General features: G+C 43.3%; 1 protein-coding gene across 2 annotated transcripts; it reads right to left on the minus strand.

The window, feature by feature from the left end:
* Nucleotides 1-1,733: 1,733 nt before the first annotated feature.
* On the minus strand, nucleotides 1,734-25,339 carry Dync1li2 (dynein cytoplasmic 1 light intermediate chain 2). Of its 2 annotated transcripts, XM_005078651.4 has the most exons (13): nucleotides 25,212-25,339; nucleotides 24,991-25,064; nucleotides 22,867-22,983; nucleotides 19,917-20,147; nucleotides 13,984-14,153; nucleotides 13,255-13,348; nucleotides 12,036-12,171; nucleotides 9,768-9,879; nucleotides 9,283-9,342; nucleotides 8,053-8,094; nucleotides 7,592-7,709; nucleotides 6,761-6,877; nucleotides 1,734-4,803 (listed from the first exon to the last, which is right to left on the minus strand). In XM_005078651.4, exons 1-13 carry the CDS (start codon nucleotides 25,316-25,318, stop codon nucleotides 4,703-4,705), a joined length of 1,479 nt encoding a protein of 492 aa, XP_005078708.1. In that variant the 5' UTR covers nucleotides 25,319-25,339; the 3' UTR covers nucleotides 1,734-4,702. The 2 variants fall into 2 exon arrangements, with proteins under 2 accessions (XP_005078708.1, XP_012974939.1); XM_013119485.3 differs by lacking the exon at nucleotides 8,053-8,094.
* Between the last annotated feature and the right edge of the window lie 38 nt (nucleotides 25,340-25,377).

A 25,377-nucleotide genomic window follows, 5' to 3' on the forward strand; every position in this document is an offset into this window, starting at 1 on the left:
AACAAACCAAAATGTCAAAAATGGAAGGAGGGCAGTTAAGGAAGAGGTTGCTACAACCATGTTAATGAGGAAATGCTTTCAGGATCATCACACTGAAACCCTACCATACGTGAATCAGACATAACGTGAATCTCTTCTACGGTTGATGACTGGAAAGACATTTTACCCCTTCTTTATGAAGACAGGGAAATGGAGAGTGAAGTGTAAAGTTCTCCAATTTTGGTAAAAATCAAAGCATATTATCTCAGTAATATACAAACTGTTTTTACACTTAATAAATGAGAAATTATATAGATACCATTTTTTTCAATTGTTTGAAAAGGGGTTCTTATAACCTGGTCTTGAACTTACTGTGTAGCCAAGGATGACCTTAAACTACTGGTCTGTCTCTGTATCACAAGGGATAGAACTACAGGTATGTATCACAACTTGGACTAAATAATTGATTTTAAAAATTCAAAGTGGTCATGAATGGAAAGTTTAAGTTACGCTGTTCTGTAACTAGCCTGGATCAATCTATTCAAGGGTAAAATATTCTACATTTCAAGTCTGTGTGCAGTACTGGACGCTGAACCAAGGGTCTTGTATGTAGTGGCAAGCCCTCAAAAAGTAAACTACACCACGAGCTATAAAACCTATGTGACAAGATGTGCAAGAGTATATGTCAAAAGGAGAGCTGTGCACTCGGTGCACAGGGAAAACATCCACACACATAAAAGTAAATCTTTTTCTTTTCTTTTTTGTTTTTCAAGACAAGGTTTCTGTGTGTAGCACTGGCTGGCCTTAAACTCAGAGATCTATTTGCCTCTGCCTCCTGAGTATGAGTGCCAGGAATTAAAGGTGTTATGCCACAATTGCCTGGCAAAGATAAATACTTAAAAAAAACCTGAATAAATAAACCAGTGGAAAGCTTATCATATCACTTTAAAGTTTCTCTATGAATCCTCAACACTCCTAAATCAAGTACATGAAAAAAAATCACTCAGTGCACTTCAGAATATGAAAAACAATACTCGGCAACCCACAAAACCTCTGCATTAATAACCACTGGAACAGCTTTAAATGTTTTTATCAGAATGTCTGATTATTGGCTAGACATGCTATAAGCCCAATACTTAGGAGACAGAGGTAGGAGGATTGCCATAAATTTTCGGTCAGTCTGTCTGGTGGATAAAAGTTCCAGGCCAGCCAGAGCTAGATGGCAGACTTCCTATCAAAAAAACAAAAAGCAAGTAAGAAACCATTTTCTGGTTCTGTGTATGTGTATGGGATACCTGTCAGATTCCCTGGAGCTAGAGTTACAAGCAATTGTGAGCTGTCTGATGTAAGTTCTGGAACCTGAACTCAGGTCTCTGGGTGCTGGAGGCACAGTAAGTACATCTAATCTCTAACCCATTTCTTCAGCCCCCAAATTCTGATTATTTAAAGTAAAAGGGGTACATAATAATTTTTTTTTAAGAAAAGAAACAAACAAACAAAAAATCTTACTGTGTATGCTCTTGTGTTGGTCAGAGGACAACCTCAAGGATTCAGTCCTCGCCTTCCACCATGCAGGTCCCGGGGATTGAACTCAGGCTGTCAGGCTTCCTGGCAGCTTCATGTCACTGAGCCATCTCACCAGCCCAAGGTACACATTTTTAGCTACATTGTCACATACCCATATAACCCCATATGATCAGCAGGTAACAGATAACAGTAAAATGATTTATCAAAAACAAAGTCACCAAAACCTGTAAGCAGTCTGGATTCATGTTTATTGAAGCCAGTAATTAGACATCTTCCCCAGCACTAGAAAGCAAGGTTCCACATGACTGCATACTGCACCCAGATAGCGCCGCACCCTGGACTAAGGCTAGTGGGAGATCATCTGCACTCCTGATGTGAAGTTAAAAACACCAATGAACTCAGCAGAAAGACAGCAGTGAACTTTCACTTACAGCATCAATGTTGTTAAGGTCATGATGTACAGAGCAGTCACTTTCAACTTCATCAAGTTAAGGAAACAGTCTCTTCAGTTTAAATACTGGTTTTAAAATGCCAATTTAAAATAAAAAAAAAAAAGACGCAGCTGGGCATTGTAACACACACTTCTAATCCCAGCACTTGGGAGGCCAAGGCAGATGGATTTCTGAGCTGGAGGCCAGCCTGGTCTACAGAGCAAGTTCCAGGACAGCCAGGATTACATAGAGAAACCCTGTCTTAAAAAAAAAAAGAAAGAAAGAAGGAAAGAAAAAGAAAAAAAAAGTGCAAATAAAATAATCTAGCAGCATATCTGTTGGATTTTTAGGAAAGACCAATTCACAGTCCTTATCTGGGCTGTAACTTTTAGGCTGGGCTTATTTAAAATTATCCACTTAAAGACAAACAGAGGTAATCACTATAATGTGTATAAATAGTCATAAAATTGTCTTTTACCGTCTACTAACTATACAAGTGTATTCTGCAAATAGAATTAATTTTACTTTAAAAAGTGAAGGCTGTTTATTATTTGGCCTTTGGTTCCAATGTTTGAGAATCCTAAAATGACAAAAATTACCTTATCTCTTCAAACCCCAAAAGAACCCTGAAGCTCCCCAAAGCTGTTAGACTTTGGCAACCACTGAGCATGTGGTAACATGCGTCAGTTTCTCCTAAAACTGGGAGCATCCAAATGTCAAAGAAGTAACAGTGGTCTCCCAGAAACCTTTACAAGACCAGGCCTCAGCATTTCATTGGTTGGTTTTAGCACATTTTATATCAACACAAAAAGTACTTAGCCATTTAAATGATTCATTTTAAATTTTGCATCAAAATTTAAAAATCACACTATTAGGCATGTGACTTTCCAAGAATCCCTTGTTTCTGAGGTCACTCGTTTTGCCCTGGCTGCTGCAGAGATTAAGTGACCCTACCTTTAGTATGGCCATATGGCATCCACAGGTCACTACATCACAACTTCCACTCCATCAGCTAACTGTCATCACCCACATAACCTGCTAATTTGAAGTAACAATGCATGTTTAAAAAAAGAAAAACAAAATAAAAACCCCAAAATAACAACAAAAAACTGAATTAAAAAAGGAAAAAAGAATATATTTCAACAGTAAAACTGGCACAAGAAACATCTTTTTGTTGTTAGAGAGGCAAGTAAGCACTCAGCTTTCTTCTTAACAGTGTTCAGACCTTTACAAAATGACTCAACAGTTGAGGAGCCTTGTCATAAAACTAGATGTTAACTTAGGCCCAGCACTACATTAGTGGTTAGTCAAGTCTAGTATGCATGTAAAGTAATGACATTAGGGACATTATGCTGAGACACAATACAACAAACATTCACATAAAAAAGTAAACTCCACAGAAGTGAACTGTGGTTTTCCCCTTGGTTTGGACAATAACCATTTATACATTAAAGTCATGGTAGTGTTTGCATTTACATGAGCTGTGTCACATAGAAAACTCAAAGTGCTATTTCAAACCCACAGAAATCATGCTTAGAATGGTGTTGTGACATGATGATGTGCATGAATATGCCCCTAAAAAGACACACAAAACTCCCACTTCCATGAGAAAAGAAGGGCTACATTGTATGACAAACACAAACCTGTCACTTCTGCTTTCAATGTAAAGCACTCACTTGTTGGTCTGCTATCAGTAATCAGACCACGGAGTTAGAGAAAGAACCTTTTGTATCAGTGAAGACTACCACAGACTCTAAGGCAGGACTCGGTACAAGCCAATTAACCAGAATGCAATGACATTAAATACTTGCCCCCAACTTTATATAGCACATTGCCATTATGGTAAAATGAGAGATCAATCACCCATTTTCTATTAGTTGGCTAGCCTGTGGTAGTTAAAAATAATAATTAAAAAAAAAAGCAGGAGCTATTCAAATATATAAATCAAAGTAAACTAATTTTTTATCTGCTGACTTAAAAAAAACAACCCACAGCAACTGCCTGCCCCAGGTTAAATATGCACAGACCCAGCATTTCTGCAAGGGCAAAAGGACATGGCCTGGGCTAAGCATGTTGGTCCTGGGCAGCTGCCATCTTCACCACCCGTGTCCGTTCCACCTTTCCCAGGTACCCACACAAAACACATTTCCCATAAATTAAAGATGCTTCAGAACAAGTCTAATCCCATTCTGTTTAGTGTTTAGTTTGGAAATGCTTCTAAAGGTTAAGTCTTTAACGATGCTATTTGGCCTCTACCGTGCATGTACTCAATGCCACTCACTTCCTCCTTCCACCTCCCTCACGTCCAGCCTTCCCACCAGCACTTCTCTCATCCCTCCTGAACTCTTCTCTGTCCCGGACTTTCTGCCACTTAATCCTCTTCCCAAGGACAAGTGACTTTGCTAACACGAAACTGGTGGAACTAACCACCATCGGATCAATGACTTACTAGTCTCGTTTGCTCCACCCTGACAGCAAGTGGGCCCCCTTTCTCCACTCTAAAAGAAGCCCAGCTGTGCTTGCTTCTCACAAGAGAACTGCAGCCCAAGAGTCCAAGGGACATCTCTACAAGGGGCTTGACATATACCCTTCCTAAATGTGCATTTCACACTCGGACAAGCCAATCAAGTATATATATATTTTAAAAGTTCATCTCCCCTACCCCAAAAAACTGATAGCATGTGCCATATCAGAAAAATCCTGGTCTTATCAGATGAATATACATAGGTATTTGGTCATTTGACATATGCACTGTTAAAGTAGGATCAGGCTTCATTTTCTGTTGAAGAGTTTGTTACCATGGAGTCTGGCTTTCGAGTCATTCTATCCAGTTCTTCCTGAACGTTTGACAACACAGTCTTTTGCCCTTAAAAAAAAGAGAGAGAGAGCAAAATAGCAGTGTGAGAATTTTTTTTCCCCTACCAAGGCAGCGTTTCTCTGTGTAGCCTGTCCTGGAACTCAATCCGTAGACCACACTGGCCTCAAACTCAAAGATCTGTCTGCCTCTGCCTCCTGAGTGCTAGGCATGCACCACTACCACCTGGGTGGGGTGGAGAAAAGATTTTTAAATAGAAGCATTTAAAATCGTACAAAGAGCCTTTAATCCCAGCACTCAGGAGGCAAAGGCAAGCAGGGTTAGTTCCTGGATAATGGAGTGACAGAGAAACCCTGTCTTGAAAAATGAAAAACAAAATGATACAGATTTCTGCCATCATCTGTAGTGACAACATCCTCAAATATGAGAAAAGTCTTCTCACTAAGGACAATGACACAGATCCTAACCTTGTTAGTGCTAGTGTCACAGGTCTGTGTTCCTCCCAATTACTCAGAAGCCTTCTTGGCAGGGGGTAGGAGGGAAAGCCTTTGTGCCAAACTCAAGGGCCTTTCTGAAAATCCTCATCCCATCCCCAAGCCCTGTGTACTTTCTCCACCATTTCCCTGGAGGTCATCACTGAGTTTCAGGCATGTGGTTAACTACTTTCTTTCCCATACACGCACTCAGATTTTTATTTTTAAATGCAACACCTCAGGCTGATGACATAGCTTTGGCAACTTATTTGCATTAACACACAGGGTTCGATTCCTGAAAAACAAAACAGAATAACCCATAAAGTCATTTAGCTTAACCTGAGTCACATGGAAATACCAGGTTTTATCATGAGAATTGAGTCTGGGCAGTTCAATTCTGCACAAAGCTGCTGCTCCTATTTTCTGTTGTCAAACACTGTCTGGGGCCTAGAAAATGACCTCTATTTCTGGTGAGAGATAAATACTAGGTCAAGGCTGAGGCCAAGATCAGATTCTTGAGTCTCTAAGAAGTCATAAGTTGCTAGAGGCCCAGAATGCCAAGGACAAAATGATCCTCTAACGTTCTCTTCTATTTTGGAAAAATCGATTACAGAAAACACCGAATTAACATGTGCCTAATATGCCCTTTACATGTGGGGGGCTGCGATGCATGCACACTTACAGTCCTAGTAAGAGGATCAAGAGTTTGAGGCCAGCATAGGTTTGGCTCTAAATATACAAAGGCAAACCTAAAACATACTCAACTGCTTCTCTAGTATTTACCAACTTCTGGGTTTGATCCCTGGTCTCACATAAAGAAAATAAATGCTCTCTAGCTTAAAAAAGTATGTGATTCCCAAGGACTCCACCATTTTGTTTCAGAAACCCCCAAGAACTAGCTTTTCCTATCAACCTAAATGGAAGGACAGATACTGAGGGACCCTGCAGTGAGACAATACAGGTTCACAGGCTCCAGTTTCCTGTAAGATCAGGGGCAATGAAGCAAATGAAACTTCTTTTTTCTTTCTTTTTTGCATCACTTGCATGCCTGGTGAACAAGGTCACAAGTGGGTATCAGATCTCCTGGAACTGGAGTTAAGGAAGGTTGTGAACCACTATGTGCATGCTGAGAACACGGGTCCTCTGCAAGAATAGCAAGTGATCTTAACAGCTGAGCTCTCTCTCCAGCTCAAGCAAATAAAAACTCTTAAAGTATCACATAAAACTAAATAAATATCAACAGCATACCCCATGATGACCTCCAGTGGAAAGAGTTTCCTGATCAAGGGCACGGGCACAACTTAGACCTTATGCTGATTTACTCAATAGACTGGATGTACATTAAATCACATTTAACACGTAAATGTGCCAAGGAAGTCTGCACAGCATAAGGAAGCCAGAGCAAGGCTCAGCTCTGTTCACAGCTGGTCAGAACCCTAGAGGTCTGCAGGCTGGTGAAGGCAGTCACTGCCGTCTGCATCATCGTCCCATTGGCACCGTCCAGACCAGGGATCTAAAGCTCTGAGGGCCCCTACCTGACTTCTTGGCTGTGCTCTGCACTCCACCAGCACTAGGACTTCCAGGAGAGCCTGTTTTTTTACTCAACAGACTATTGAAGAAGCTGGCCAATACCCCTTCACTTGCTGCATTATCTAAGGAAACAAAAGACAAACATAACAAAACATCAAACTGATGACTTACAAAAAAGTGGTTCTTAGGTTGAAATTAATCACCCGTGGCTGTCACTTTCCTAGCTCACTGACCACATCCACTGCAGTCACTGTTAGCTGGGCAGTGATAAGATTATCAATGGAAATGTTTACATTTCCCACCTTTGAGGGTCACAGAAAAATCTTTGTTTTTGTCATCTCTGTGTCATAGCCTGTTTTGAAACACTCATATCCTAAGTAAAAGATGCTCGCTGAACATGCAAGGGTTTACAGAATTTTGTTCTGATGGTTTACTGCAGCCAATGTCTTTGGGTTTACTGCAACCAGTATCTTTGGGTATCAAGAAGCACTGGAACAATACCTTGGTCTAGCTTGTCTAGCTTGGTAAGAATAAAAGTGGAAAAATTAGCCAATTCATAAATAGTATTAATATAACCCTAAGAAATAAAACTACAGATTCAAGATATACATTGTATAGTGACTTCCTAAGTTGTAGTCTTTTCTGAAGGCACCTGCAGGATCTGAGGTCTTACACAATGCCAGGTGTACATGGTTAACCCTTGCTGGGAAGTAACTCTTGTTGGAAAGACAACAGTCCAGTTTCCCAGATTTCCACCTGGCAGCCCCAGTTACTGTTATAGCATGCCCTGTGGGCGGGCCTAGGACTAACATCTTTCCCCAAAGACAGATACATACTTTTGATGTTTGGATCTGGTTTCTTTACTGATGTTCCTGGGGAGGCACTTGGTACACTAGCTGGTCCACCCCGGCCTTGGGTCCTTGGAGAACCAGAGGGTCCTCTGGCAGGAGATTCCTAAGTCCAAAACCAGCCCACGTCACAGATAAATACAAAATAACAAAAACACAAATTTCAAAATCAAGACATTTTTGCATGTTTAAGGTAGAGTAGTGGTGGTTTGTTCCCAGGTCAGTCCCTTTCTATGTCTCAGTCTCCTGGAAAAAGTGCTACTCAGTTACAAACCTCCATCAAACATTTCTAAGACTCTATTGATTTCTGGCTGTGAGCCTTTAGTGAGACCAATGCACTTTAAAATATAAAAGCTCACATAAGCATAAACTGTTAGAAAGAATGGTGTAACTTTAGGAGGCACCCACAACACTGGGCCATGACCATCTGTTTGGTGGAAGGTACTCACGGAGGTTCTTGTGGGCGTGGCAGGCTGCTTGGCAAGGAGTGACTGCAAAGAGAGGGACAAACTGGCCATTAACCAAGGCCTGTAGCATGAACTGAGGTCTGGAGAAAGGGTTGACTCCTATGACTCTACTAAAGGGCGCCAACAAAGAGTCATGTTTTATACCATAAATGCAAAATAACCTAAATCCGGTATTCAATATTTGATGAAGACACCACCCAACAACCAGTTTTAAAGCTAAGGAAATATACAGGCCATAGAGAAGGGAAAGAATTGGGGGAAAAATCTGCCAAAAACTAACAGGACCTGGACAAACCATTAGGAGAGGGTGACATGTCTAACAAATTGGGTCAAAGAGAAATGTTAAGACTGGGTTTGTGTTCAAAACTGTCATCTTAGATGGAATCAGGGTGAATCTGGGAGAAGTTCATAAAAACACATTGTATGTATGCATGAAACTCTTTTTCAAGACAGGATTTCTCTGTATTGGTTTGGAGGCTGTCCTCAAACTCACTCTGTAGACCAGGCTGGCCTCGAACTCACAGAGTTCAAGTGCTGGGATTAAAGGCATGCGCCACCAATGCCCCGCTGCATGAAACTCTTAACAATAAAATATTACATTAAAACTGTCAGTTTGGGGCTGGGATATAACTCAGTTGGTAGAGTACATGCCTAGCAGCACGGAGCTGAGTCAGAGACCCAGCACTGCATAAAACCAGGCATGGGGACACATGCCTGTGATCCTGGCACTTGAGAGTTAGCTCAAGGTTTAATGCAACCCTTGGCTACATATTGAGTTCATGCCTACCTGGAATATGTGAGAACTTGTCTTTTAAAAAAGAACAAACAAAAAATCCAAACCAAAACCAAAAAAAGCCAACAGCTTAGGAAATTACTCTCCTTACCTACAAAATATGTATATCTGTTTTTATGCACTGTGGGGAAAATGAAAGTGAGGCCAGGCCACTTGGTAAACTGTCAATTCAAGAAGTAAGCCAGCAACTCTTCCCAGAACAAATAGAGCACATAAAACATACTGAGCCCATCCCAGCAGGATAATATGTGATGCAGGCAGGCATCATGAGGCAGGTGCTCTAATCCCTACCCCGCAGAAAAAGTAGGAAATGAAGAAACCTCATCTTAACCTCCATGCCTCTGCAAGCTCTCAAATACATACAGCCCCAACCACAGCCCTCCCCCAAAGGGCATTCCATGCAAGAGAAGGCCTCTTACCTGTTGTTTCATTAGGAACACCTGCTCATCCTCTGCCGCCAATTCTTTGTCATGGACCAGCTGTGAAACAATACACGCTTATGGTCCCAAGCAACCAAATTTCTCAAATGACTGCCAAAATTCATTCTACAAAAATCTTGGTCCAAGCCTCCACATGGGTTTGGGGGATCTTTCTATAGTTACATTTTTCTAACCCAGTACAGACCCTCTCCTAGAACTAGCCATGGCATATAGCCAATTCATGTTTTTAAGTCTGGCAGTTTCTAAACAGTACCTCCCACATCATGTTTTCAGGAGACCCCAAAGGGAGGGGATCCAGCAAAAATAATCTAGCATTGTTGGGACTTGACAGGAAAAGCAACCACAATTAACATGGACATACCATCACTCACACTTCATGTCGTGAGCCATTCTTGTAATACCAGATCTCATTTTCATGACTTAAAACCACTTAAATAAGGCCTCCAAGGGACTGGTTAAGGTACCTTTCTCACAGGAGGCTTTATAATAAAATCTTCGTATGCGTCTTCTGGCTTCACGGTTGTAAAATTTTCATGTAAAATAGCTATTTTCTTTTCATTATCCCAGCCTGCAGGTCTAAAGACAAGGAGGCATACATTAACTTGCTGTGCCTGAGCCTGCCATCCCACATATATCTGAAAAACATTTCAGGTTGTAAGAAATTCCTGGGTAAGGTCCTTTCCCACATCTTTACGTCTGCAAGTGTTGCCAGTGTCTCGTAGCTTTGGGTACGTAAGCCAAAATGCACAGCAGGCATCCGATCAGTGTGACACCCCTGCTTCAGGGACTCAGGAATACTAGGCCTTTTAAAGAGCCAATGTGAGACACTGTCCCAGTGGAAGGTTTTAGGAACCCCGTTTAGACCAACAATGCACTTAGGACAGAGGTCCAGAGAGGACTGTTATTCCTGGGCTTTGGCTCTCCTCCTGAATTCTGTTATCTCTTGAGGTCACTTCTTTATAACAAATATTTTATGGACAGTTCATTAATTTTGCTGGCATGGAAGATGTACCTTGAAGCCAAAGGGGAAACCATGGCCTGTATCTATCCTGGGCCCCCCAAGAGACACAAGGAAACTTGAGGTTCCTATGTGGGTGTTATACAGCTTAACATTACAAGCATGAAGGAATAAGGTTCGATTGGGGTTCCCACATTACTCTCTTAAAGGTAGCAACCTCACACTGTCCTACATGACACACTTCTGAGATCAAGAAACTCTAGATTAAAAAAAAAAGACAACTGACTGTTCTCACAACCTTCTCTTGCCCAACTCATAGTTCATAGCTATATCAAGAGAGTGTCTATCCAGGATGTTTCTCCCAAACAGCCTTGCCAACTTTACTAATTCATACACAGGCAATTATAAACAGACACAATAGTAAAAAGGGACTGGACACAGCTGAGATACATCATGACCCATGCAGCCTCCAAAGCCACAAGATGTTTCTCCATTACACACTAGCCGTAAATCCAACCAGTATCTCTGCTCCTCGGGATCAGGTAGTTAGGAACGAAGTGATTACAAATGCACATCACTCATTAAGTTTCTGCTTTAGTGCCTATCTGAATGTTCTGGGTGATTCTACAGAGCTAGGTATGAACAATCGGAGTGAGACTCTTTTCAAACACACAGGAGGTAATCTGTTTAGTTTCCCAGAAGCGCCTAGCTCTTGTACTTTTGGCTTTTCTCAAGTTCCTTGGCCCCTTCCTTCTGGTCTGCCTGAGATAACCACTCATCTTTTTTAAAAAGAATCATTTATTTATGATGTACATAGTACTCTGCTTGCATGTGTCTCTGCCCACCAGAAGAGGGCGCCAGGTCTCATTACAGATGGATGTAAGCCTGCACACCAGAATAGAGCACCAGGACTCATTACTGATGGTTGTGAGCCACCATGTGGTTGCTGAGATTGGAACTCAGGACCTTGGGAAGAGCAGGCAGTGCTGGAGCCATCTCTCCAGTCCCCAACCACTCGTCTTCTGGCAGCCCACCCTCTGGTCCCACCACACTAGCCCACGGCTGCCCTCATCCTCTTCAGTACACGTCTGTCTCGGTGTGAACAGATCTCACTCATGTCTGCATCCTCAGCAGAGAACCTGGATACGCAGGAGGTGAGGTGTAAAGTTTGCTGAATACACAAATCTAACTGTTAAGTCCAGAAGGTATCAAGTCACAACATCAATCAGCCAACCTAAGACCTATGTGTATGCGGCAATATGATTCTTTAGTTAGAAAAAACACCAATTCAAGAAAACAGGCTAGTTAAGTCTCTGGCTCAATGACCAACCCCAGGGGCTTGCAAAATGCAAATGCCAGAAAGTCCTAAACAGAGTTTAACCCACACAGACAGGGATACCGACAAGAGGCTCGCAATCGTCACCAGGTGTTTTCACACAAGTCACTGAGGATCCGCTAACTGGAATCTACGCTCTGAGTCTCTCCACAGCCACTGCTTTACCAGAACTGACAGTAAGTACACAAAAAGGCTTGTTTACGTCCAGACTGCCTTCTTTCAATACAGAACGCAGCATATGACCACACCGCCCACTTCCCTTAAACAAATGAGTCAATGCAGAGGGGGCAGGGAGGGAAGGCCGCATCTATCTGCCACATGTCGTGTTCAGCCCAAGCACATTCTCAGACGGAAGCGCTGCACTGAAAAGGCACAATGTAAGTAGCAAACGTACTATAAAGGGAAGGGCTTAGACACCATCACCTCCAAAGAACTCACATAAAAACTGCGTCCTTTTCCACAACTAAGGCGGGTATGGTAAAGTGGAAGCCATATGTTTTATGAACAATGTACTTATACAGCAAGTCAAGGTTTTTCTCTTCCTTCACTGAGGTGTAAATCAAGGCAGCTCCATCTAATCAATCTGTTTAAGGAAAACCAATTCATTGTGAGACAAAAACCAATCACACATAAACCATCCTTAAAGGGCTAGGTGATCTGTTGTTTAGCCCCACGTGAACAGCAAAGCATGCAAAATTTAAAAACTAAAAAGGAACATGAGCAGAGGAACCATGATAAATACTCCAAACACGTGGAAGCTGTGTAGGACGCAGCTGTTTTTCTTTTTGATCAGAGACTGCTGTCGCTCCCAAGGCTGCTTCCTGAGAAGCAGAACCAGTGGAGCAACAGTCTCAGCACACAGAGGTACCCAGGTCACTTCCCAGGTGGCTGCTCACAAAGGGCTCAAAGGAAGCACCTGTCGCCCCTGCTCAAGGGTGTGGAACTAAGATACCAACCACTGTTGGCTTTATGTGGAGACTCAAAAAGCTGCTGACATGGTGTCTTTCTCCTGGGTAGCTTCTAACCTAGTAACCTTTCTGGTGATTGTACCTCTCCTAATAAGAGCAAAGTCTAACAAGATGTCTAAGTACAAACAATGTAGTTTGGCCATAAAATGGTCACGCATTAGTTTCTTAATAAAAAAAGCTTTAAAAAGAAAGCAACTAAATTAGGCATTGGGCATGGTAGCACATGCTTGTGATTCTAGCACTCAGGGAGCTGGGACAGAAGATCACAAGCTCCAGGCCAGCCGCAATGCCATTGGAAGACAGCCAAAAAATAATAATAAAATTTAACATAGTGACCAAAGAAATGCCAAAGTATATATAAAATTCCAACATAGCAAAAATATAAAACTAATTGAAAGATTACAACTTTTTCCCCATGGCAAAGAACTACCCTGTGAGGCAAGATGTCTCAGTGACTGAGGGAAGGTGCTTGCTGCCAAGCCTGACAACTTAAATTTGACCTGGAACCCATATGATGGAAAGAGACAACTGACTCCCCAAGTTTTCATCTGACCTCCACACTCACATGCCCCCCTCAATTAAGTGCAATAAAAAAGAAAAGGGACTACTCTGTGTTGAGGAGGGGCTGTGAAGACACCCCTGTGGGGAAAGCCTGTGCTCCGGGGCCCGACACAGCATCCCAAGGATACACTGGAGGCAGAATCTCCGTAGGTGTGACTGTATGAAGTCCAAGTGCTCATCCCTGTAATCATGGTCTTTCTCCAGTATGCTCACTGCATCACACTGCAGGAGAGACAAAACCAAGAGCAATATTAGCACTCCTCTGCCTGCTGAAGATACAACAGGGATTTCTTCCCAAGTAAACAACTTCTACAGAAATAATTCAACAGCGGCCTGGGCACTAGTTAGAGAAAAATAAAAGGAACAAGAGAGTTCTCGTTCATCCCGGCCTCAGTTTACACACACAGTACAGATAAAATCGGCCTGATGGCGTCACAGTTGCTTTCCACATTAAATGAAGTCGCACTGGAGAGAGAGGCCTTTCACACTGCTGTGCACTAAACTCATGCTACTGTGCACTGCACAACAAGGTAGCTGTTGCTAGCAATAAAGCACTTCTGAAATCCAAAATGTGTTTAAAGCTACTTCCCCCTCCTGTATAAGAGACATACCCTCTCTAACTTTCACTTAGGTTTGCCCATGAAGTCAACAGGGCTTTCTGAACGATGTGATGTCAAGTTTGCAGCAGCATTAAATGACTGTATGTTCTACCCTGACACATTCAATGTACCTTAATGAATCCCGAATAAGCCCATTCTCCCTTGAAAAGAAACTTCACCAAAGCTTCTGAAACTTTCATTCAGACGGTGATTGTTCACTGGCCACACCCAGCCAAGCTTACAATTCCCTGGACGCACCTTGGTGCATACCACCAACACTGGGATCCCCAGGTTATGAGTCAGCACATTGTCACCCAGAGGGAGGGCAACACTGTCTTCATCTGAGCCTGAGGTCAGAGGCCCTCTTCTCTGTGGGGAACCCTGACACCCTTCTTCAGGCTCGACATAATCTTGAAAATCTTTCATAACTACAGAGGAAAAAGAGAAAAATTACACAGACAAATAAAAACACACCTTTTAAGGTTTAGAAAATCGAGAAAAAGGGTAGTAGCAAATATAAAGCAAAAGCATTTACGCGTGGCAGAGGCTGGCAGCTTTAGGGTTAGGGATGGCGGTGCAAAGTGCCAGATTTGCACCTGGCATCTCACGCCTACTGAGCTGTGAACTACAAGAGCAGCAGACCCTAAGACCCTCACTTCCATGCACTTCCTCAGCAGGTTTTACAGTTCTGCTTTTAAAACTGGACTGTGGCTTAGACTTGAGATTTTTCCATGTGCTAGGCAAGCAGTCTCCCGCTGAGCCCCAGCCCAAGTTTTTAAAGTTCTTAAGCTCATACGAGTTCCTATGGTAAAAACTACCACAAGTAAAACAAAACAAAGACCACCCCCACCACTAATTCCCTCACATACACTTTCCCTACATTTTTCAAAGTACAGATAGCCCAACAGGTGACTATTAGAAATCACAGTAACACAACTTGTCAGGATTCTCATCAGAAAAGCTTAGTAAATGCCTACACTCTGAATTCCAAGAGCATGCCATTTCTATATAGCAGAGGCAAGCAAAGACCAGCACCGGCCACATTTCCTCCTTGTCTCTACTCTTAGGAATAAAAGTCTTTACAAAAAGAAAAAGGGCCCTTAGGTGGAACAGTCAATGGCTGTAGTTAAGCCAACTGAACACAAGGCCTGCAGGCCTGAACCTATCTGTGGGCACTTCAAGGTTCAAATGATGGGTTTTATCTTGTTTTGTATTTGAACAGGGTCTCACTATGTATCCCCGGCTGGTCAGGAACTTGCAGCAATTGCCCTGTCCCTCCCTCTGACTCCTGAGTGTTAGGATTACAGTTGTGAGCTATCAAACCTAAATCTTCATGTGATGGGTAAAGCCCTGCAGGCTTAGGAGCCAATAGGCAGCTCTATTCTTCTATTAAACCTAACAGGACTAAGTCTGGAAAAGGGCCTAAGGCCTTTTATAGTTTCCCCAAAACATGCAAAGTAAATGTAACTAAAAACATTGGGAGAGGAGGGTGGGGGACTGGAGATAATGGGTTATTGGTAAAATGCACTGACTGCTCTCCCAAAGTACCCGTGTTTGATTTCCAGCACCCACACAACAACTAACTATCACCTGTAATTCCAGTTTCAAAGGGTCTGATATCCTCTTCTGGTTTCCATAAGCACTGCACATATATGGTGCATAGACATACATACAAGTAGAACACCCATACACACAAAAATAAAGAAATAAAGCACTACAGAAGACCAAGAAATTATATGTACTGCTACTCCATAACTATAATTCTGTTACTGTTATGAACTATAACATAAATATCTGATACGCAGGATATCTGCTATTTGACTCCTGTAAAAGAGTTGTTCAAGCCCTAAATTAGAGGTTTCAACCCACAGGTGAGAACTACTGTTCTAAATGATTGAAAAATTGGGCTATTTGTCCGGCACAGTGGTACATATCTTTAATCCCAGCACTCCACCGACAGAGGCAGGCAGATCTCTGTAAGTTCCAGGCCAGCCTGGGCTACATACCAAGTCCCAGGCCAGCTGAAGCTACAAAGTGAGATCCATGCCTCAAAACAAAATAAAACAAAATAAGAACAACCCCTGGCTGTTCAACAAGAGTTGGAAATTCACATATTTTAAATAGAACATTATAGAAAATAGATTAGAAGATAGAAAATATGCATAATATACAGAAAATACAAAGAGAAAGAGAGAGAGATAGAGAGAGAGAGAGAGAGAGAACCTAATGCTGAGAGTAAACTGTGGTTCAGTGTAATCCTTTCTCTCTAGGAGGTGAATAGTTCACAGCAGAGACCCTCAAGGCCCAGGGCTGGAAGGGGGACCCCACTACTCTAGCTTCACTGCTGCTATGGCTTCCCCACTTTCTAACTCCCCGACCGCTCACTGGACAGTTTTGAGGGACACTTGTATGAAAAAGCCTGACATGCAGCAGGGAACAAACTGACTATTATGGTTTAAAGTGGTGGGTTTGGATGTTGAGTTAACAAGGAGTAGTCTTGTGATAGTTAATTTGTCATCATGACTAGGTTTAAAATAATTTAGGAATTGGTATGGTGTGTACACCATCAATCAATCCCAGTGCTTGAAAGGCAGAGGAAAGAAGATCTCTGTGAGTTTGAGGCCAGCCTGGTCTACAGAGCGAGTTCTGGGACAGCTAGAGCTACACACAGAGACCCTACATTTAATAAATAATCACTTAGGAGACACACCTCTGGGTGTGTCTGTAAGGGTGTTTCCAGACAGTTTATGGTTTACAGATAGAGATTCAGAGTATCTATGCCAGTCTGCCCTTTCACAAAGGTCAGACAGCTTTCACCACGTCTCCATGCTACACTCCCTGCTCCCAGACTAAATTAAAAAATCGAGAAAACAAGCTGAGCACTAGCATTCATTTCTGCTAACTGCAGATGTATTATGACCAACAACGGCCATATGTTCCTGACACCATGCTTTCTTTCCTCGCCATGATGGACTGTATTCCCTCAAACAGTCAAAAAAAAAAAAAAAAAACCAAAACAACAACAAAAACCCCCAAACCCTTCTTCATATTGTCTTTGTCCCGTTGCTGCAGCAACAAGAAACTTGTCCACCATACCTACAAACAAGCACCACCTGCTGGCAGCTCTAGGGGTTGCTTCCCCTTGGCCAGCTCTGGATCACAAGGGTTGATCACAAAGCAGTTCCAGATGAGACAGGCTGGAATGGGAATGGGATTGTCAAGTAGTGTTCACTTGTTGACAAGAATACTACAGGGAGCTGGAGAGATGCTCAGGAGTTAAAAGCACGTCTTACTCTTGAAAAAGACCTTCCCAGCACTGCCTAGCAACCTCCTGTAACTCCAGCTCCAGAAGGATACCACACCTCTGCCAGCACCTGCATTCACAGGCACAAATACTGTGGCCCCTATAGTCGAAAATACAATAAGTCTTCATAAGAAATACTATAGTCTAATTAATGTGGAAGGCAGTAGTCCTCTCAGCAAGAATACCGACAACTAACTACTTTCCTAAAAGTAAGCTAAAACCAGGGAGAACAAAAGCACTCCTTCAACACACAGCACAAAGGCATGGCTACCATTCCAAACATCACAGGCCAGGGACAATAAAAGCAGAGATCCTCAGACACAGACATGGTTGAGCTAGATACCCTTCCAGTGTTTTCTCCTCTTCCTCCAACCCAACAGAACCCTGTACTCAGAACACACAGCCACACACAACTGAGACTTTTCTGGACTGGCATCGAGGTCGGCACATAGAAGTGCTCACTGTGGAACAGAGCTCAACCCCTGGCACCTATAGTGGAAGGAGAGAACCTCCTGAAAGTCATCCCGCACTTGCACGTGCACACACTCTAAGAAAACCAAAAGGACTCCATTCTCATTCTCTTTAAAGGGCAGCAGGCAAGTGCACCTCCGCATTGCCTTCCTGGAACAGACATACTGCTGAAGTTCTAGTTGCCCAGAGGAAAAGAACCACACCCTCAAAATGACACAGCGGAATTCCAGCACAGTGAGCCAGGCTCTGGAGCTGTCTTCCCAGGGCTGCTCCCTAGCTGCAGACTGCCTTCCTCTAGACCTCATTTTCAGGAGAAATAAACTTGTTTAAGACATCCTCCTCTCCAGTTTTCTGTCATATGTCACTGAATCTAATATTCAGTGACACAGACACCAATGACTAAGACCATTAAATTAATTCAGTGTCTCATTCTACAAGCTCCCCAAGAATAGGTATCTAATCTGCTGTATCCCCAGCACCTAGAACAACACCTGGTCACCTAACACTTTCCTTATCTGAGAAAGACTGCTACCCTTGGCCAATGTGGTTCTTTTTCTATTTTAATAAATCTTTTTAAGGTTATCAATCTAAGAAAGTGTCTTCACAGAGCTGAAGTCTGTAGCACATTAGTTCACCAGTCTGGGTAAGAAGATGTGTGCAGTGGTCTAGAAACAGCTTTCAGCCTTAGAACTACTCTGCTGAGTTGTCTTAAAGAGGCATTATCTAAAAAGGTCAGTGGCTGGAGACAGACCAGCTGAACTGCATGACAATCACTATACCCACGTGCGGATGAGCCAGGCAGCACACGTGCAACAAAGGAAGAAATAAGCTCCCTGCCTAAGTGAATGACGGACAGGGGCAAGATAAAGTGTTGGACAGGAAGACATACAGTAGGAAATTGAAAAGCATCATCATAATTTCAGAACTCTCTCGCCAATTAGTGTGCAGATACTATGTGTCATGCTCCAGAGTCCTCATCAATCCACCAAAGAGAGTGATGTCACCTCGTGGCACTAAGCCAGAGGCAGCAGCCAAGCTTGCACTGGCCAAGACACTGCGGCTGCCGGTTCCACTGCCTGCACCTCCCATTTCCTTGGCAAAGGGACAGAAGTTGATGTAACTGCACAGAAGCAAAGGAAGGAAAAACAAGCTTCTGAACCACATTTGAAAACCCACCAAACTTCCTTTAATTTAAAAATTCTTTGTTCTCAGAAGTATTCATGTCTTTAACCCTAAAATAGCTTATATGTACATATATATATATGTATATATATTTGTTGTGGTTGTTGCTTTCGTCTTTCCAGACAGGGTTTCTCCATTTAACAGCCTTGGCTGTCCTAGAGCTCACTCTGTAGACCAGGCTGTCTTTGAATTCACAAAGATCCCCCGGCCTCTGCCTCCTGATTGCTGGGCCTCCCAAATGCTGGGACAAAGGCATGAGCCACCAGCACCCAGCTAAGTTTTATTGTATTTTAATGACCCTACCCACAAAAACAAACAAACAAAAAACCCCCCAATCTTCCTATTCCTGAATGTAATCATATTTGCTAGATTGCAAAATAAACTAGTCGGAAATGAAAGACTTCTCTTCTTTAGGATTTTTATTAAACTTGTCAGCGAGGAGACATGGGATCTCCATGGGAATCCAAAAACATGGGTTTGGGGTTTGGAAGAAAAATGTTCTCAAAGGCTGCCTGTCCCTAGCTGGTGGCATTACTGAGTCATTCATTACTAGATGGAAGGGGCACTAAGATCTCAGTAGATTTCCACTCAGATGCACTTGGCTGAATGCCTATTAGAATGGGGACCAAGCTGAAGGAAGGAAGCACTGTAGACATGCCCCTTCATCCTACCCTTCTGCAAGGTCCAGAAACAGCCAAATGGCCATGGACTGAGACCTCTGAAACCATAAGCCAAAACGAAGCAAACCTTCCTACTGATACATTCTTTCAAGTTTTGTTTTGTTCTTTTAAATACAGGGTTTCTCTATGTAGCTGTGGCTAGCCTGAACTTGCTATGTAGATCAGGCTGGTCTTGAACTCACAGAGATCCACCTGCCTCTGCCTCCCAAGTACTAGGATTAAAGGCTTGTATCACCACATCAGGCCAAGTATTCTTTTTCGTCTTGTCTGTCTGTGTTTGTGTATGCATGCACTTGAGTGCCTGACTGTATGTACACTATATGCATGCTTGTGACCAAATGCCCTGGAAATGGAGTTACAGGAGGTTGTGAGCTGCCTAACAAGGGTACTGGGAACTGAACCTGGGTCCAGTCCTTCAATTATTCTTGATAACTGAATTTCAGTAACTGCAAGAACTATTTCAAAACAAAAGCAGATTCTATGCCAAGTAAACCCTCTTGGCTGAAAAAGAAGGTGGTCCCCAAAATCCATAGAGACTAGCAAATTTTACTCACATTTTCGTTCCAGATCCCTCATTTCCTCTGGTGGAATTTTCATCTTATCGATATGCTCACGTAAAACACTAGCCCACTTCTGTAGAGATTCCATTACAGTCCAAGGTCTAGACATGTCTGCGACAAAAATGACCAGAGTCTCTGGCAAAGATTCCGCTGAAACTGCAAATTTCAGCAGGCCTTTGTGGTAGAGGTCTCCATCTAAAATCCACACGTTGCAGCGTGTGTGATCTGGGAGGAGAAATGAAGTGTCACCATCACATAACAGTAACTGTCTGCACAGATGACGACAACAGCAGCATTAAGAAGGGGATGAATCCACACAGAAACCCCAGCTCTGTAGTGTCAAACACCCAGTAGCCAACAGATCAGCATAGTATAGAAAGAACTCCCTAGGCTTTTAAAAGTTTAGATTATCACAGATAAGTTGCCTCTAAGATTGCAACAAACTCTAAGGAGCAGAGTGAAAGTAATTAGCTTTTAATAAGAACCAAAGGACACTAACACTTATTGATGAACTGTCCCTCAGTCTAAATAATCTACTGTCCTAAGATGCCAGCAATCTATGAGGTGTGAACAAGCTGACTTTTGTGTTCATGCTGTTAGAATAATAAGTTATATACTCCAAGCATCTTTATCTTTTAAATATACATATGGAAGTATTTACAGATGAAATGGTATTAAACTGTATCAAAAAATATCCAATGTGGACTACAGGGAGATCTTAAGATACAGATAAAATAAAACGTACCAAGAACTGGTAACTATGATAATCCAACTATACCATAATTCACTAAATTAATAGGATATTTTTAGAAAATTTCAAACATATCCCTTGGTTATTTTTTCTATAAAAGTACATTGAGAGAGGTACTTTTCATTTCATTAACTTCTTTTCCAACATAAACTTTTACAACTTACCTTTCTTTAGCTTCCTTGTTGGTATAACCAAATAATTAATATCTATAAAAATGCATTCTGATGAGTTTAAATATAAAAGTATCTATATCTAGCTGTATTTCCAACCTGTTAAAAATTTTAATTTATTTTTATTATTGCTAATTATATATAGGTAGGGGTGTGTGTGTGCCTACATGTGTTTATATATGCTCTCAGGCCAGAGGCCTTGGGTCCCCTGAAGCTGCAGTTATAAACCACTGTAAGCCACCAGACATGGTGCTGGGAACTGAACTAAGGTAGTGCTATGACAGGTGCCCTGGAAGAGTAGCAAGTGCTCCCCAGCTCTTACTTTAAAAACTTTATAGCATGTCCTGAGAGTTATGTGTGCTCCTTGGAGGATGGGTGGAGGTATATGTAGGTGCATGTATTTCACAGTGAAGTCAGATGACAACCTGTGGGAGTCAGCTCTTTCCTTCCATCATGTGGGTCTCAGGTATCAAACTCAGGCTCTCTTGGCAGCAAGTGACTTTCTCTGTTGACTTCCTCACTAGTCCTAAAACTCTAGTATATTTGTTTGGGTCTATAAACCACTCCAAACACACTTTGTTCTCAATATCTGAGGTTTATGTGCCTAACCCATCAGCAAACATGGCTCCTTTTCTCAGCTTTTCTTGCCAGTGTCAACTATACATAACTCATCCATGTGTGGGAATCACATATCCCATGCAGCATTAGACAGATATCTAACCGAGACGCAGTGGTCCTTTGACATGTCAGATACAACCAGATACAACCAGAGACTGTTTTTTAGCAGGTGATTATCTGTGAAATGTGTACTTACAACCCAGTCATACCACACAATTAAAAAGACTAGGGCTGAAAGAGATATAATTAACCTAAGGTAAGGACAACTCTTCCATCAGACAAAGACTACCAAGTAAGCAGCTGAAAGAAAAAGTCCTCCAAGTGCAGCAAGGAAAAAGGTCTCATAGTGACCTGAAAGGAACTGAAGTAGATGTCAGCATAAACTTCAACTCCTAGACAAGTAAATGCGGTTATTGGGATGCTCTGTCCTAAAATGTGTCTCAGTGCTGGAAACACCAGAGGGTACGGAGATGCCCCCATCACCCCCCACACTGTCCACCTGCAGACTGTGCCACCATTCTCTTCCTCATATGAGGAAATGCAAGTGAAGGGTGGTTAAGTCACAATCAGAAGCCACAAACTGCTGAATACAGGAGTGGCACTCTGAACCAGTTCTGTCTGGTTCCCAAGGCCAAGGTCTTCCCACAAAAACCATGGTGCTCTACAAAGGCAGGAAGCAAAAGACATTCAAGGTCTCCCAGGCTTGGTTTAGTGGCCTCAGCCACACAAGCACAGACTCAGTTGAGTCTAGACAGACACTGAGTGCTTGGTTTTCTGTCAGAAGACAGAGGCCTTGACACCAGGCCTACTTCCTACATTCTTTTCAAAAACAGAAAAGTCAAGTGAATAGGGCTAAAATCCTGGAGATCTAAATTAGCATACACAGGTGCCCGAGCTTTAGGAAGAGCCCTTCTCCATGTCCTCAATCAACAGCTTAAAGACAGCAGGATTGTAGTGCTGGATAGACTTTTGGTTTATCTCCTTCAATTTAGCACTAAGAAAGCAGGGAGGTTTATAAAATCACCCTAACACCATGATCACTAGTATTTAAACAGATAAAGGCAAACATAAAGAATGAAATTAATCAATACACTTCCTCTTTAGACTTTAGGAAAAAAGACCTATGCTGAAGATAAAACCTGGGAAATTGTAAGGGAATCATTACAGAGTAGCTCTGAGAGTTTAAGGCCACCCTGGTCTATATAGTGAGTTCCAAGGTCAACCTGGGCCACACAGTAAGATGCTGTCTCAAAAAACCAGAACCAAACTAAAAGCGAATAAAGTCCTGCTAATGACATACATTTCACCCATTCCCTTTGGTTCTAACAGTAAGCTGGGAATGCCTGGACACACAGAAAGCAGAGTCCTGCATGTTACCTTTAAAATGGAGTAACACGTCACTTACCATCTCGGTCCTCATCATGAACACTGAGGTAAAGATACTCCAAGCCTCTTCCTTTTTTGCCATGCTCTGCTCCTTGTAGTTTGGTCATGAGAGTTGTTTTACCAGAGCCATCTTCTCCTACAAATGACATTTGCAAGAAGACAAAGTGTGCTATGTGTCATGGTAGGCAAAGATGGCAAGTCATAACATCAACACAATAAAGAACAACTAAGACTCCCAAGCAAGCCTGCTGCTAAGGCCTCAGCTCTCGTGAACAAAGTAAATCCCCTCAAGAATGACTGGGTAGAGGCAAAGACAGTCAACCCCAAGAGCCCAAAGAGCCCTCTACTGTAATTTCTCTACTTCACAAGGGAAGGGATAAGGCAAATCCACTAACTCTACCTGCAATTTCTGAGACAGACATCCAGAGAAGGGAGCGTCAGAGGTGGGGCTAGTTTCTCACAAAATAAATCTTTACCACAGTAAAAGAAAGAACTCTTCAAAACTCAACTAACCTCAAAAGTCTAGGAACACTGAACTAAAATTCTGATTCTGGGCTGGGTGTGGTGGTGCACACCTTTAATCCCAGCACTTGGGAGGCAGAGAGGTGGATCTCTGAGTTCGAGGCCAGCCTGGTCTACAGAGTGAGCTCCAGAACAACCAGGGCCACACAGAGAGAAACCCTATCTTGACAAACAAATCTGATTCTGCCTCATAATCATGAAGTTTGTAAATATTATTTACATGCATTTGATTTTAAAACATCTTCACAGCACCCTAAAGGCTTGGAAACTGGGGGGAAAAAGTAATTACTGACCTAAGCAAAATTTCTATGTACATTCTCAGTACCAAGTGCCTTCCCCTCTCCCTGGGACTACCCATATCCAACACCCTCCCTCACATAATACCCACCCAAAATAAAATAGAGGCACTATTAGCAAACGTCCTCGGATTCAGAAATAGGGGATTACAGAACATGAGAAATGAAAGGCGTCCACAAAGACCCTCCCTTCTCAGCACCCCGCCTTTTTCATGCTGGCACAACCCACCTAGCCCACGGTGAGTGCTTGTCCAGCCTGACTTCAGCACCTGCTCACTCTGATCTACCCGGCACGCTGCAGCCTGACTTACTTCCCTAAAGCACACATCTGGCCATAACCTATCACAGTGGCCATTACCTGGACGAGAAACCACCAGCCAATTATTTCCATAAAGACTGGAGAAGAGTAAAGGAAAATAAAATCTTGAAAGCCAGGAGCCTCAGGAAAGAGGATTAATGCTTCAGCTTTTCATGATCTGACCTCACCTTATCTTATCATTTTCTGCAAGAAACTTCTAACGGTGTGCAGACTCTTCACCCTGTTACCTCTATGTGCTGAACTATTACCCTCCGAACACCCAACTCCACAGTTCTCTTTCAACACATCAAGCAGTGTGACGCGCCCACAACAGTCTGCTCTTGACAGGAAAGATGCAGTGCGACCACGCACACATCTGCCTCTGCTAGACTGGGATTCTTGCAGAGTGTCTAAGATTGCCTGTGCTGTCCCCCGGCTCAGCCCTCAGCTCCGACTCTACAAACAGCTTTGCGTGTGAACACACCTAATCCCTTTCGTTTACATGGGATAACTGAAGCCAAAGAGGTTAAATGACTGACTTGGCAACCTAGCAGTAATGCAAGAAAGTTCCTGGGGGCAGACTACCAAGGTCTGCTGCCTTTGGGGAGTCCCTTATGTCTCTGCTCAAAGACTCATGAGGACCCAAGAAAGGCTTCGAGACATCTCCTCAGTTCCCAGCTCGGGCCACCTAGTTCCCCCACCTTCTCCATCCAGCCTGCACATCCTCTTTTTCCTTTCTCCACACGCTCAACTTGGTGAGCATAAGACTAAGCGATGAAGGGAGTCAAGGCTGAAGGCCAGTGATTGAAGGGATGTGTCACAAGCCCACGCCACACCCCTGGACTTCAAACAGAGCGGCATTTTGGGGAGGTGTGAGCTTGGAGGCTCTCCGGCTGCCCTGATAAGAGTCCAGTGTACGCTCCCCGGCCGGCGAGCGGCAAGTAGACAGTAAGGGTGGAGGTGGAACCTGTGGGAGGGGCACCGCCTGACCCACCCTGGCGCCCCAGGGCAGTACCCGGCTGCTCACCGAACACCAGAATGTTCTTGCCGGACGGCAGCTTGGACCTGGCACGGGTGGACACTTCGCTTAAGATCGAAGACCTGCGGCGACAATGACAACAGCGGTCAGCGTGGAACCGCCCAGGACCGCTCGGCCCGCGACTGCCCGTCAATGTCTGCCCGCGGTACCGCCCGCTCCGGCCCTCTGTCTGCCCGGCCACGCCATCCGTGGCTCTGTGCGTTCCTCACCACAGACTCTGGCCTTCCTCCTCTTCGCTGGTTAGGTCGCTGGAGGCCGCCACCGCTGGCCCATTGGGGCCCAGCAGCAGCTTCTTCTCCACCCCCACCGGCGCCATCTTGCCAACTGCAGCCACAAAGAGGGCCCTCCCCCGGGCCGGCTGAGGACCCGCAAGGA

Source organism: Mesocricetus auratus, unplaced genomic scaffold (genome assembly GCF_017639785.1).
Source record: "Mesocricetus auratus isolate SY011 unplaced genomic scaffold, BCM_Maur_2.0 Super-Scaffold_100714, whole genome shotgun sequence".
Classification (NCBI taxonomy): Eukaryota; Metazoa; Chordata; class Mammalia; order Rodentia; family Cricetidae; genus Mesocricetus; species Mesocricetus auratus.